Here is a 13,218-nt window from a genome sequence, read left to right on the forward strand (position 1 = left end):
TGTGGGGAGTTTTGAAAACCTCCAGATATCTTAGTGGTTGTCTGCAGGGTTTTGTAGAGGGCTTGCAAAGTCCAGAGTAAAACTCTGATTTTGCCTTACATCTATGGAAAGCCTTCTATTTTTCTTATTTTACTCAGTGCTTTAGTTTCCTACCATGCAACATGCTGAGAAAAATGTTTGCTTTTTTGCAGCACCTACACCAGAACACTGACATTTATATGTTAATGTAAAGATAAAATTTCAGGGAAAAGACACACATTAAATGACAATATGTATCATAAATATTTATAAGTATAGTGCATTCAGGTTAACCGTCAACTAGTGTTACATATATTAGAAGTTATCTGAAAAGGCCAAATAAAAGAAACATTTTAATTTATGCTTTAATAATAATGGTGGAGAGAACACATTAGTTTTAATTTTAATCAAACCACACAGCATGAGCTTCTAGCTTTCTCACTCTTTTTTCTAATAAAAGGCATCGATAGTCTTGGCAGCATATTGGAAGGGCAAAATTTAAATTTCTGTTTCCTTATGGCTGATCATCATAAGTTTTATTGAACTTTGTACTCTTTGAAGCAGATACTTAAGTGAAAGGAACATGTGTGCGATGGTGGGGGAGGGGCAGAGGAGGAGGAGGTTGGTTTAAATGAAACACATGTGACCAGGAGGCTTGAGGTCTGCAGCTGACACAGCTATCACATCCCAGAGGTGAGTCTGACACTAACCAGGACTTTCAGATGACACATTGAGACTGGATATACCACGCAAACGTGCATTCCATTTTCTTCATGTTATTTTCATTTTCCCCCACCAAAAATAAGAAAAATAAAATAATTTCTAATTGCAAATAACTATTTTAGACAGAAGCTATATACAATAAGTTGGGATGTTACCATACAATCAAAGAGTGCTGGTTTATCACTGGATTAACCTACCTAGCAGCTAAGCATGTTTTCTAGAAGGCACTAGGAAGTCCAAAAACATATAGAGAGAGATTTTAAAGAAAGTATCAAAGATTTTAAAGAAAGTATCAAAGTAACAATTATCAGGAACATAATTTTTCTATTATACTTCCTTTATGGTTTAGTGTTATTTTGAGTTACATTTTAAACACTAGGTTACATTGGCTTAAAGAATCTGTCAGCCTCTTGTACTTCTAAGTACTTACTGCAATCCTGTCTGAAAATATAATGCTGAAGAACAAACAACAACTTTGGAGATGATCTCCTCATTCAACATCATGTTGTAGGGGAAATGACCATTTGAACGTCTCAATACCTTCTTTTGTCTGCTCTCAGCAGCAGCCAGCTGTGCGGACATCCTTTCTTGCATTTTCTTGCAGTGGGCCATGACTGCTTCAAGGATGGAGAGGGGGTTGGTACACACTGGCTTCTTCTCTTTGTCACCAGCACCTGCTTCATAGTCTCTCTGGAGTGCCAGGAATGGGTCATTTAGATTAAATCTCCCATACCGTTCCTGGATAAATACCTCCTTCCTGCGAGCCTGGAACAAAGTTAGAGAAAAGTATTGAAGAAAGAAATGAAAATATACCGAAAGATATTTATAAGAAGGTTTTGTGATTACACTTGGTATTCCCAACTGCTATGAGTAATGGCTTATGATGTCAGCGGTGAGTGAGAGGCAAATGTGACCCCCAGTCTCCGACTAGCCTGGAATGCCATTCCATCTGCTTTCAAATTTTCTTCCATTAAGAATACTGTATCTTATATTGCAAATTATGCAAATATAGTTATTTCCCATGATGTCCTACTCCTCAAGGATCAGAATTTAAGGAGCAGTCTTTTTTTACCCCCGCCTCCACACACCCCCACTCCCCCCACCCCACAGGGTCTTGCTCTGTCATCCAGGCTGGAACGCAGTGGCACAATCACAGCTCACTGCAGCCTCAATCTCCTGGGCTCAAGCAATCCTCCTGCCTCAGCCTGTCTTTTTTTTTTTTTTTTTTTTTTTTTACCATATTAATCTTTATTTACACAGTTTGATATAAAATCAAAATTGTACCCATGTTATTTATAAGCACAAAATCTATGGACGTGTAGAAAATTTCAGTAAGAGTTAGAAAGGAATTTAACAATTAAAAATTTTTAAGGATTTCTTAGTCCAAATTCGACATTTTTCTCTACAAATGTATGAAACTTAATTGATACTACTGAGTATTTTAACTGACTTCTAATTGTGTTCAAAGGATGTATTACCTATGGGTTCTATAGTTACTGTTTTCTATAGGTTTCTGTTCTAAGTCAGTGTATCTATAGGGATATAGACATAGATATAGATATTACTAAGTAAGGATATTTACTGTTTTATCAGCCTGTCTTATAGCTGGAACTATATGTGCAAGCCACCACACCCAGCTATTTTTTTTGATTTTTTAATTAAGATGGGATCTCACTTTGTTGCCCAGGCTGGTCTCAAACTCCTGGGCTCAAGTAATCCCCCAGCCTCGGCCTCCCCAAAGTGCTGGGAGCTGCCACACTCTACCTAGTCTTTTCTAATTTAATGTAAAATCAGAAATATTGACAATTAAAATAATTTTTAGCAAAAGTTCAAAAATAAAATTATCTCTATATTGATAGAACTTATATTTAAAATAATATCAGCTTAAATCACTCATAGAAAAAATCCCCTATAAGTTTTTTTTATAGCCAGAAGGAAATCACATGGATGTCTGGTAAGAAGAAAATTCTTTGTGAAATTTTTAATGTAAAAATTTTAATTGAAAAAATAAAAATTTTTAATGTAAAAATAAATCACAATATTTGTAGTTTGTAAAATTTGACTAACTACAACAGCCTGCAGAAAATTTAAAAAGGCATCTATCTCCTTCTCACTGAAGGGCATTAAAATATAGTTCACAGAATCCCAGGAAAGAATGCAACTTAATTATACTCTAAATGTCAGTCCATCAGCGACAAAGTTAATTTCACACCCACGTAATGAGGGCCAAATGCAATTTTCTATAATTAGCCTACAAAGTCATTGCATAAAAGTGGAAAAGAGCAGTAGAAATGTATTAAAAACTAGCAACATTTTCCTAATTCAGGTCATTTTGGAATAGCCATTAGAATGAAAAAATCTATGTCACTGCCAGTAGAAAAATTAAGTTAAAATAAATCAAGCTTATTTGTCCAAAACATTAAACATGTTTTCTGAAGAAATATTATTAATCCATACAGTTCCATATTTTAAAGGGAACTGAATTGGAAAACTACACCTTTCCATTTTAGTCCACTATCAGCAAGCCAACAACTAGATAAACACAAATCTAATGACAAATGGGAAAAATCTAACATTTCTTTCCTTATTATCAACTTAGATTAAGAAATAAAATTTGCAAAAAGTCCAGTTTCACCATGAAATTTAAGCTAGCTTTCAGAAGACCACTTTAAACTTAAAAGATAAAGTTTATGAGTTAAAAGCACTTCGTGTTTCTAGATTCTTTAAATTCAATTATGTAATCAATACGCTGAATAAGTATCACTTGAGAGATGCAATTTCAAAAGCAATTTCATTTTGTCTTTCACATTTTTCTTAATATTATTCAGTGTAGTAGTTCTTCTTCCACCCTTGGATGAACACTTGGATAACTCTATGGTTTTTTTCTAATCGTTTTAATTTAATAAAAGACCTACAGTCACTTTGAGTCAAAACAGCCTTAATTTGGTTATTAGAATGTCCATATTCATTCAGTGGTACGGCAACCTCCCTTCCTCAGCTAGCATCTGCTGCAGGCTAACATTTACCACCCGGCAAAGAGGTATATATGAAAACCTCTCTCCTTTTCCCAAAACCTTCTCCCCCTCATTCTAAGGTGTTGTAGTCACCTCTGGGTTGGAAAGGACTGGAGGTAGATGATAAAGGAGTGGTGAAGGGAGCAGGAATGCCGTACCTGACTGGTTCAGTTGGTCAGCTACCTTTACCAACCCAGTGTGAAGAATATTTAAAGTCTACTCTTTTCCCATGAAGTACTTGGTGTCTTCTTAGAGGAAAACCCCCTCTTGCACTGCTGGGACCCCTTCATCTACAGTTTCTTCAATGTAGGCCATAAATGTAGGACAAGCTACATAATCTGCAGGACCCACTGCAAAATGAAGATATGGGCTTTTTGTTCAAAATTATTAAGCATTTCAATATGGCAACAACACAGCATTTAACCAGACAAGGGACCCTTCTAAATGCACGGCCTCTGTGACTTCTCAGGTTGCACACCCATGAAGCCCAGCCCTGCATACTCTCCTTATCAGCATTGGGAATGCACCTTTTGACAACTGAGGTCCCATGTTCTCTACAGACTTCCCTATTGAAGAGGACTTTAATCGATCTCATTCCTACCATTTCAAGACCATGGCCCAACCTGGTCTACAGGAAACACTCATGGATCTTTATCTAAACAAAAGCTGGGAGTCTCCACAAGATGATCCCCACATCTATCTCTCCTTCACGTCCACAGAATGGCTGCTTGTTCAGCCCCACCTTCACTGAGCCCACCAAGATCTGCAGGAAAAAACCTATTATGTCATTCAAAAGTCTCTCTGAACCCCTCTTCTCTTCAGATGAAGGGAGAGGCAACTGAATGGGGCAGGACTCAGCAGAATTCTCTGCAGAGAAATGCTCTCTGATAGAAATCTTTCTTTAATGTCCAAAAACTACATTATTTTATACCCTCAATGTGGATGAAAGGTTTAAAAGTCAACACTAGCTTTTAAATATTTCTTATGAAAATTTGCATCTTGGTCCTCACTTGAGTATCTGATATTCATTACAATGAGTTATCTGCTGAAACTGACATTTTAACAACCCATTGTAATTGCCTGATGTCTACTCACCCATACAACATATTTTATGATGTACTGTACTTGTAACACTAATCAAGCAATTTCTTAACATGCAGGTTATTCTTAAGCCTGAGTAAACTTTTTGATAAGTGGGTTAAAATTGATTGTATAATAAAAGAGGTAAATACATATATCACAGACCTAGTTCCAGTTTTACCCAACAGATTTCATTGTCAAAAAGTATTTCTTTTTTTTTTTAACTGGTGTGAAATAGTTTTTTACATGTGTATTTTTGTTCTGTTTGTTTTTATTTTAAAATTACTAGTTTTAACTGAGTCACATTGTGACACTGTTAAACGCAGATGAATTTTTTTCTGCTGAAAATGTTGTATAATGATACGTGTACAGTTGATAAACATAAAACTGCCTATTTATTTGAGATAGGGTCTTGCTCTGTCACTCAGGCTGGAGTGCAGTGGCATGATCACAGCTCACTGTAGCCTTGAACTCTCAGGCTTCAGTGATCTTCCCACAGCTCAGCTTCCCGAGTAGCTGAGACTATAGGCATGTGCCACCATGCCCAGCTAATTTTTAAATTTTTGGTAGAGATGAAGTCTCACTATGTTGCTCAGGCTGATCTTGAACTCCTAAGCTCAAGTAATCCTCCTGCCTCAGCCTCCCAAAGTTCTGAGATTACAGGAGTGAGCCTCCGTGCCAGCCTAAAATCGCCAATTTATTTGCTTCACAAATACGGGCTGACATTTAGCCTTTATGAAGTATAAAATATGTATATTAGATTCCTTTAAGGATAGATACTGTGGTTTTGTATTTGCTGCTAACTAGCTATGCAACTTTGCTGCTGATATCTTTTGTTGTCAAAATGAGAGAAATAAAGCAGTATCATTTGTTGCTTAAGACACCTTGAGTTTAGACAATAAACCTGGTCTCATTCTTTCATTTTTAAGTCCCTAAAAGCATGGAAACCAGGCAAAATGAATGTCAAAGACTACATGTTCTTCATTAACATTAAACTGACTCCTAAACACATATTTATTATTTTCAGAGATGACAGGTTGTTGTTCTATGACCACATATGTACTTATTTGTATATACCACATATATTCAACATGTACTTTTGATATTTTTTTAAATTTATTTTTTATTATTATTATACTTTAAGTTCTAGGGTACATGTGCATAATGTGCAGGTTTGTTACATATGTATACTTGTGCCATGTTGCTGTGCTGCACCCATCAACTCCTCAGCACCCATCGACTCGTCATTTACATCAGGTATAACTCCCAATGCAATCCCTCCCATACTTTTGATATTCTTGTCTTATAGCAAGGGTTTCTAGAAATATGTAATTCTAACAATTAAAATGTCCTTTTTGATCAGGCTTTCTATCAGGCTTATAAATTAGAATGCAGTTGACCATTTTGATTCCATGGTGAAAAGTCATAGATTAAATAACAATAGGACATGAAGACGATGCTATAATATAAATTCAGTGTACTCACAACATAGAATATGACAAATTATCCACTAATAACTAATTTTTAAAAATATTTTGATATATTTAATGTTGGAATAATATATACTCATGTATTTTTAAAATTACTCCCAGAGAGAAATAGAGTTACTTTTCTATATGCATATATCCTACCACCAGTGGATGAGTTTTCCCAGATGGAGGAATAGAAAATATAGTAGATCCATTATCTATCTAGGAACTTTTGGTGACTTGGAAATTTCAAGATCCAACAACAGGTTCCCCACTATTAAGATGCTGGGCAGTGCTGACTCCCACAAACACAGGCAGGAGACAGGTAGCCAGCATCAGTGTGTATATTTGGCATGCTACTAATCAGTGTGAAATGGCAGACTTTTGGGGAACTAGAGATGATATGCTCTAGCAAAAGGCATCCACGTTTTTTTTGTTTTGTTTTGTTTTTTAAATCATGACACTTTGCCAGTGAAACAAAATAAAACTGGCAGGACTGCTTTGGATAGCAGGACACCCAGTTTATCATCTGTGATTTATGGGAAGAGACCAGTCACTCTGGGACTCACTGGCCTATATCGTCTCTTAAGCATTTTGCCTTGAGTTTCTTTTAAGTGGGGGTACTTGTATTTAACTGACACATCCAACCCACTACAGGGCAAAAAACAGGTGCATAACGCATACTTGTTGACTGAATAAAGGTAGCATCTAACAGACTTAGGAAAATAGCAGATGTATCCTTGAAGAAAGAGCTCAGACCACATTTCCCTGTTGGAGGGAAGTCTCCTTCCCAGGGGGGGGCAATCTTCTCAGGAACCTGGAGAGGAAGTTAGGCCAATATCAGACTCCTCTATGCAGGACTAATTCTAGAGAAAATGATAGCTAAGGATCAGTTCACCCACTGCCCAACACAGAAAGCTGGGATCCCAGGAAGGATTCATCAACTCTCCAGCCTAAAGCCAGGTGACAGCAGTTCCAGGAGAACTACAGGGTATATCAGTTGGTTTTCTATGGTTCACCGTGCTTTGTAATGATCATTTTTCTTTGCACCCCCTGAATTGTGCAGCATGGAGGCACTCTGTACACTACACAGTTGTCGGAGTAGTCTTTCTAAAATGGAAACCTTCTCATCATTTCTCTGTTCAAAGCCTTTCAGCACTCTTCTGCCCCAGGCCTTTGTGTTGCTTGGGATGCTTCCCCTCCTTCACCCATGTATCTCCCCATGAACTGCCAACCCTCACTGCCAGCTCTTCTTCTTGTGCTCATGTCAAAAGTTTCAGAGTTTAGCTTAATTTGGATTCAAGGAAACATCTGTAATGAAACATATGTCCAAGCCACTTGAAATCTCTTCAGTTTACCTACTTTTCAACAAACAAAATGTGTATTCCTTCTAACATTCTTGTAAAAAGTTTACTGTTCTTAAAATCTTACTTTGCAACAGAGTGCTTATTTTTAATTTTTAATGTATTACATTATGTTTAATAAAGGCAGATCAACAATATAGACACGTTTTAATAGGTAAGGAGATCATCTAACAAAAAATGACTTGAAATGTTTATTATGCTGGGCTTGAGGAGGCCTGACCCTAAAAAAGGAAGAGATGAATGTGTAGAGAATATCTTGGTTTATGCATCAGAGTTACTTGAGAATGAAATGCACTTTAGGGAAATGAGTCATTATGAAGACACGAACTAGTTGTAATAATAAAAACAGACTCTTAAAGGAACTCTTAAACCTATCCACACTGATGTATAAAAATATAAGTTTGGCCTGGTGCGGTGGCTCACACCTGTAATCCCAGTACTTTGGGGGGCCAAGGCAGGCAGATCATGAGGTCAGGAGATTGAGACCATCCTGGCTAACACAGTGAAACTCTGTCTCTACTAAAAACAAAAAAAGTTAGCCGGGCATGGTAGCGGGTGCCTGTAGTCCTAGCTACTCGGGAGGCTGAGGCAGGAGAATGGCGTGAACCTGAGAGGCGGAGCTTGCAGTGAGCCAAGATCGCACCACTGCACTCCAGACTAGGTGACAAAGTGAGATTCTGCCTTGGAAAAAAAGAAAAGAAAAAAAATATATATATAGACACACACACACACACACACACACACACATATATATAATTTCATCAGAATGTGAAGTTTTAGAAGATCTTGTTGAGAATGTTGCAAGCAGGAAGTTGAAAGACGACCATTATTACCGAGGATTTCACATACATGAGGTTCCTACTTTGGCTTTCCTTGTTTGATATAATCAATTGAACTAGTTTTGACATGATTAGTAAAAATAAAAGAAAGCATACTTAAAATATACAATCTTTCCTATAGCATGTAATCCTCTGAGAAATAGAAACTAGAACTTGTACAGTGAGTCATAATTAAAACATTATAAAACATACTATCAATTTCAAAACATACGGACAAGCTTATAAGCTTTTCATTTTATGAAAAGCCAAAATAATTCTGTAACAATTTTAAAAACAATACTAACAAAAGATAACTTTTATTGACATTATTTATTGCTAGGTGCTTTTTATTCATTTTGTCGTAAAAATAGGCCCAGAAGATAGCCATTATTTTAATTCACATTTTATAAATAAGGCTTAGAAAACTTAATGTGCTTGCCGAAGGTCACTTTAACAGCAGCTGATACTCAACCCAGGCAAGTCTTACTCTAAAGCCTACATTTTTAAGCACTGAAAGACAATTATGACTAGAGTATTTTGAAATGCTAGAAAAGGCTTCAAAAATAATTATTGTTTACAACACTTTTTAAACCAGTACAAGAAATTAGGTTTAAAAGAAAGACAAAAGTATGACAATGTTCTCAAAAGTTAGTTTTCTATATGCTGTATTTGTACTTCCATTATTACTGACCATATACTAACATGATCTAATCAGACTTAAACAGTTTTTTAAGATTCTGCACAGAATATATTGTATCACTTAAGTTTAAAATCCAATGATAAAAATGGTTTCTAGATATGCTTTCACAAACCACTGATTACCTAAGAATAACAAAAAATAACAAAAAACCAGCATTAATATAGATCTAACTGCAAGAAGACTGCCAAGGAATTCTGTACTCAGCTCTAACCTGCTAAACACAGCTGTCACTATCTTGGGTGCCAATAATACAAAAAGCCACAGCGGAGGGTCGAAATGTTGAGTCCAGTCTGACAAAATGGACTTTTTCAGGAAGAAATGTGAGTCAGTTCTTGAGTACAAACACAGAAGCAAGCATGAAAAACACGTAGGGGTGTCAATCAACAAGATATTGAGCCAGCAAACCATGAAATAGACACTGCTCCTCCTCCAAACCAGCAACTCAAACCCAGACTTCATTACTCAGTAGAGAACAGGTATCAGAACTGGACCTATGGACTCACTTTTGGCTGAAGTATTCAAAGAACAATCAATAGCAAAAGGATCTGAAAACAACACTGAAGAGGTAGAGCAGAAAGAACTAGGGACACTTGAAAGAGGAAAAGCCTTCCAGAGGCATGATGGTGCTCTTTCAATATCTGAAAGCATTTTATGTTTAAAGAGGTGTTTGAAGATTTATTTATGTGATTCCCAAGGAATAAAATTATGGCTAATATAATAAAGAATTTTTAAGGGTCAAAGGTTTTCCACAGATACAACGAGCTGCATTTGATTGGAACAAAAATCTCTGTCTCCAGCTGTGTTTCAAACACAGGCTAAAAAAACACGTGATAGAAATGTAACTCAGAAGTCTCAAAAGTCAGGAAGGTCCTTGGCTTCTAAACTGTTACATTCCTCTCAAACCCTGAAATTCTATGACTCAAAATCAAAAAGGAGAGAAAATACATAGAGATTTTTCCAAACAGTCAACATAAAAATTTATCTATCCAGCTGTAAATCTCTGTCTTAGTGTTAAGGAGTTCAAGTAGAGCAACATTAAATAACACTAACATTAAAAGCTCTTTTAAGAAGGAAGGGGGAAATTCCTACTTGTAAATAAAAGGGAATGGGAAGCCAGAGATACGCCATGGTCCTCAGAACTCATTCTCGAGAGCTCTAAGAGGGGTTGAATAGCAGAGGAGTGAGTTCACACATTCACGTACTTTCTCTCTTTTCTCCTCTCTCCCTCTCTCTCTCTCTCTCTCACACACACACACACACACACACACACACACACACACACACACACACACACACATATGGAATGGCTGGGTGACTGCAGAGTGGAATAACAATATAAAAGTTACACAGTCGTCTGGAGAAGGATAATCACTGCCCAATGCCCTTCAATGATCAGAAAGCCTTAGAAATTAACTGGCCAGGAACTAAAAATAACTTCTAGAATTACGACTTAAATGCCAAAAGAACTGAGTTCATTTCAGTGTCTGCATCTCAGACACCGCATCTATGTGTGAAGATACACTTGAGCCACAGAAGTGAAGGAGAGTGTCATGGTGTCAAATGATTTTCTGTGCAATGCTGAGAATGTCAGAGAAGAGGTAAGCTTTTCCTCTTCCCTCTCGCCTCCCACCTTCATCTCCCAACCTTTCTGCCACCTACAATGTCCTACCTGCTCATAGACATCATAATCTGGAGGTGTGGAAATTGTCATGCCAGGAATATACATAATGCATATCATGAATCATACCAAGACTTTGATTTATTTTGTTCCCAAAGCTAAAATCTGGAAGGCATACTTCGATAAACCACCAATTTTCTCTCAAAGTATAGACCATACTAACAGAATTCATGAGAGGCTTGGTTTCACAGAAGTCAGAGCCAGAAGTAACCTGTCTCCTTTCTGAAATCTCCCACCACTTTCTTTTTGCCTTGTATGCCACTTACCATCCTGCACACATTCATTAGTGCTCATCTCAGCCAGATGTGGGAGCCCATGCTCATCTGTAGAAAATAACACCACCTTTATTCCCTAACTAGGTCAAGAATGGTATACAAATGCTGCACTGTTCCACTCTCTTGCCCAGGTAGATATTATTAAATTATCAGTGCACTTAAAGCTGAATCCTGAACAACCTCCAACTTTGTCTTAATAAGACTCCAGACAGCCACCACCTATCAGTAACAACTGGAGCACAGATGAACCAACTCGCCATTTCTGCCCTGGGCACTGAAATATTACCATTAGGTCTTTACTTCTAGAGAGTATGTTTTTAATTTTGATGAAATCCAATTTAACCACTTTTTAAGGTTTCATGTTTTTCATCTTCTATTTAACAGCTAAGAAACCTTTGTCTAATTTGAAGTCTAAAGATTTTCTCCTGGAAGTTGTATGTATTTAGCTTTTAAGTTCATGATCCACTTTGAGGCAATATTTGTGTATGGTGTTAGAAAAAAAAAAAGGTTGATGTTCAATTTTTCCACATATAGATCCAATTTTTCAATCATTTGCTGAAAAGACTAGCCTTTACCCATTGAATATCTCTGATGCCTTTGTTGAAAATCAACTGACCACATACGTGACTCTATTTCTGGATTCTTTGTTCTATTCTGTGAGGTATATGTATGTTTCTTTGCTTTATAATAAGTGCTGAAATCAGGCAGGCTAACTCTTTAAAACTCTTCTTTTTTTAAATTGCTTTTGTTATTCCAGGATCTCTGTTTTCCACATAAATTTTAGAATCAGTTTGTAAGATTTAAACAAGTCTCCTGAAATTTTAATTGAGTTTGGTAAGTCGTTTTATATTCTCTCAGCAATTTTCATTTTGTCTTCAGCATAAAAGCTTTGTTTTGAATATATTTTGTTAGGTTTATTCTTAAGTATTGTATTTTTTATGCTACTGCAAATAAATTATTTAAATTTCACTTTCTAATTATTTTTCTAATAGTATGTAGGAATATAACTGATTTTTCAATACAAAGTTTTAAATTCTACACATTTTATAAATTCCTTTTTTGGTTTCAGTAGTTGTCTTTGAAGATTACCTAGAATTTTTACATAAGCAATAATATCTGCAGAAGTGACAGTTTTACTTCTTTATGCTTTTTATTTTATTTCCATCTTGCAATGGCTAAGATTTCCAGCACTACCTTGAACAAAAGTGCTGTAAAAGTGCTAAGCGCTTTTCTTATTCCTGTCTAAATTGCATCCCTCAATTATTATGCTGGCCATGTGGTTTTTTCGTTGTTGTTTTTCAGTTTTCGTTTATTTTTTTTTCTTTTTTCTTTTTTTTTGTAGCTGCACCCTTTATCACTTTGAAGTTCTCTACTATTCCTGGTTTGCTGTTGAAATTTTTCAAATATTTTTCTGCATCTATTAATGAAAACATGTGGTTTTTGTCCTTTATATTGTTAATACAGTGAATTTTATTGTTTGATGCTTGAATATTAAACTCTTTGATTATGATATATTGTTGGAAATTCAATTTGCTAATATTCTGTTTAGGATTTTTTTTTTTTTTTTTTTGAGATGAAGTCTCGCTCTGTCGCCCAGGCTGGAGTGCAGTGGCGCGATCTCGGCTCACTGCAAGCTCTGCCTCTGGGATTCATGCCGTTTTTCCTGCCTCAGCCTCCCAAGTAGCTGGGACTACAGGAGCCTGCCACCAGGCGCGGCTAATTTTTTGTGTGTGTTTAGTAGAGATGGGGTTTCACCGTGTTAGCCAGGATGGTCTCGATCTCCTGATCTCGTGATCTGCCCGCCTCAGCCTCCCAAAGTGCTGGGATTACAGGCGTGAGCCACTGCGCCCGGCCTTTTTAGGATTTTTTATATCTATAGTTATGAGGAGTATTACTCTGTAATTTTCTTTTTTTAAATACCTTTGCAGTTTTGGGATTACGATACTCTGAGCTCATAAAATGAGTTCACCCATTTACCAGGGAAACCATCTAGGCCTGAAATTTCCTTTTGGGAAAAGTTTTTGATAGTGAACTCAATTTTTAAAATAGAATCAAGGCTATTTGGATTTTTTATTCCTT

The 13,218-nt window shown here is 36.5% G+C and overlaps 1 protein-coding gene across 11 annotated transcripts in view; it reads right to left on the reverse strand.

The window, feature by feature from the left end:
* CTTNBP2 (cortactin binding protein 2) overlaps positions 1 to 13,218 on the reverse strand; it is a 162,836-nt gene that overhangs the window by 100,078 nt on the left and 49,540 nt on the right. For all 11 annotated transcript variants that reach the window (XR_012432814.1, XR_012432816.1, XR_012432815.1 and 8 more), the window contains exon 3: positions 1,282 to 1,506. Coding sequence is in view for 5 of the 11 variants with exons in the window: in XM_005550602.4 (XP_005550659.3) it covers positions 1,282 to 1,506 (225 nt within the window). In the remaining 6 variants the exon portion in view is untranslated. The remainder of the gene's footprint in view (positions 1 to 1,281; positions 1,507 to 13,218) is intronic.

Source organism: Macaca fascicularis, chromosome 3 (genome assembly GCF_037993035.2).
Source record: "Macaca fascicularis isolate 582-1 chromosome 3, T2T-MFA8v1.1".
Classification (NCBI taxonomy): Eukaryota; Metazoa; Chordata; class Mammalia; order Primates; family Cercopithecidae; genus Macaca; species Macaca fascicularis.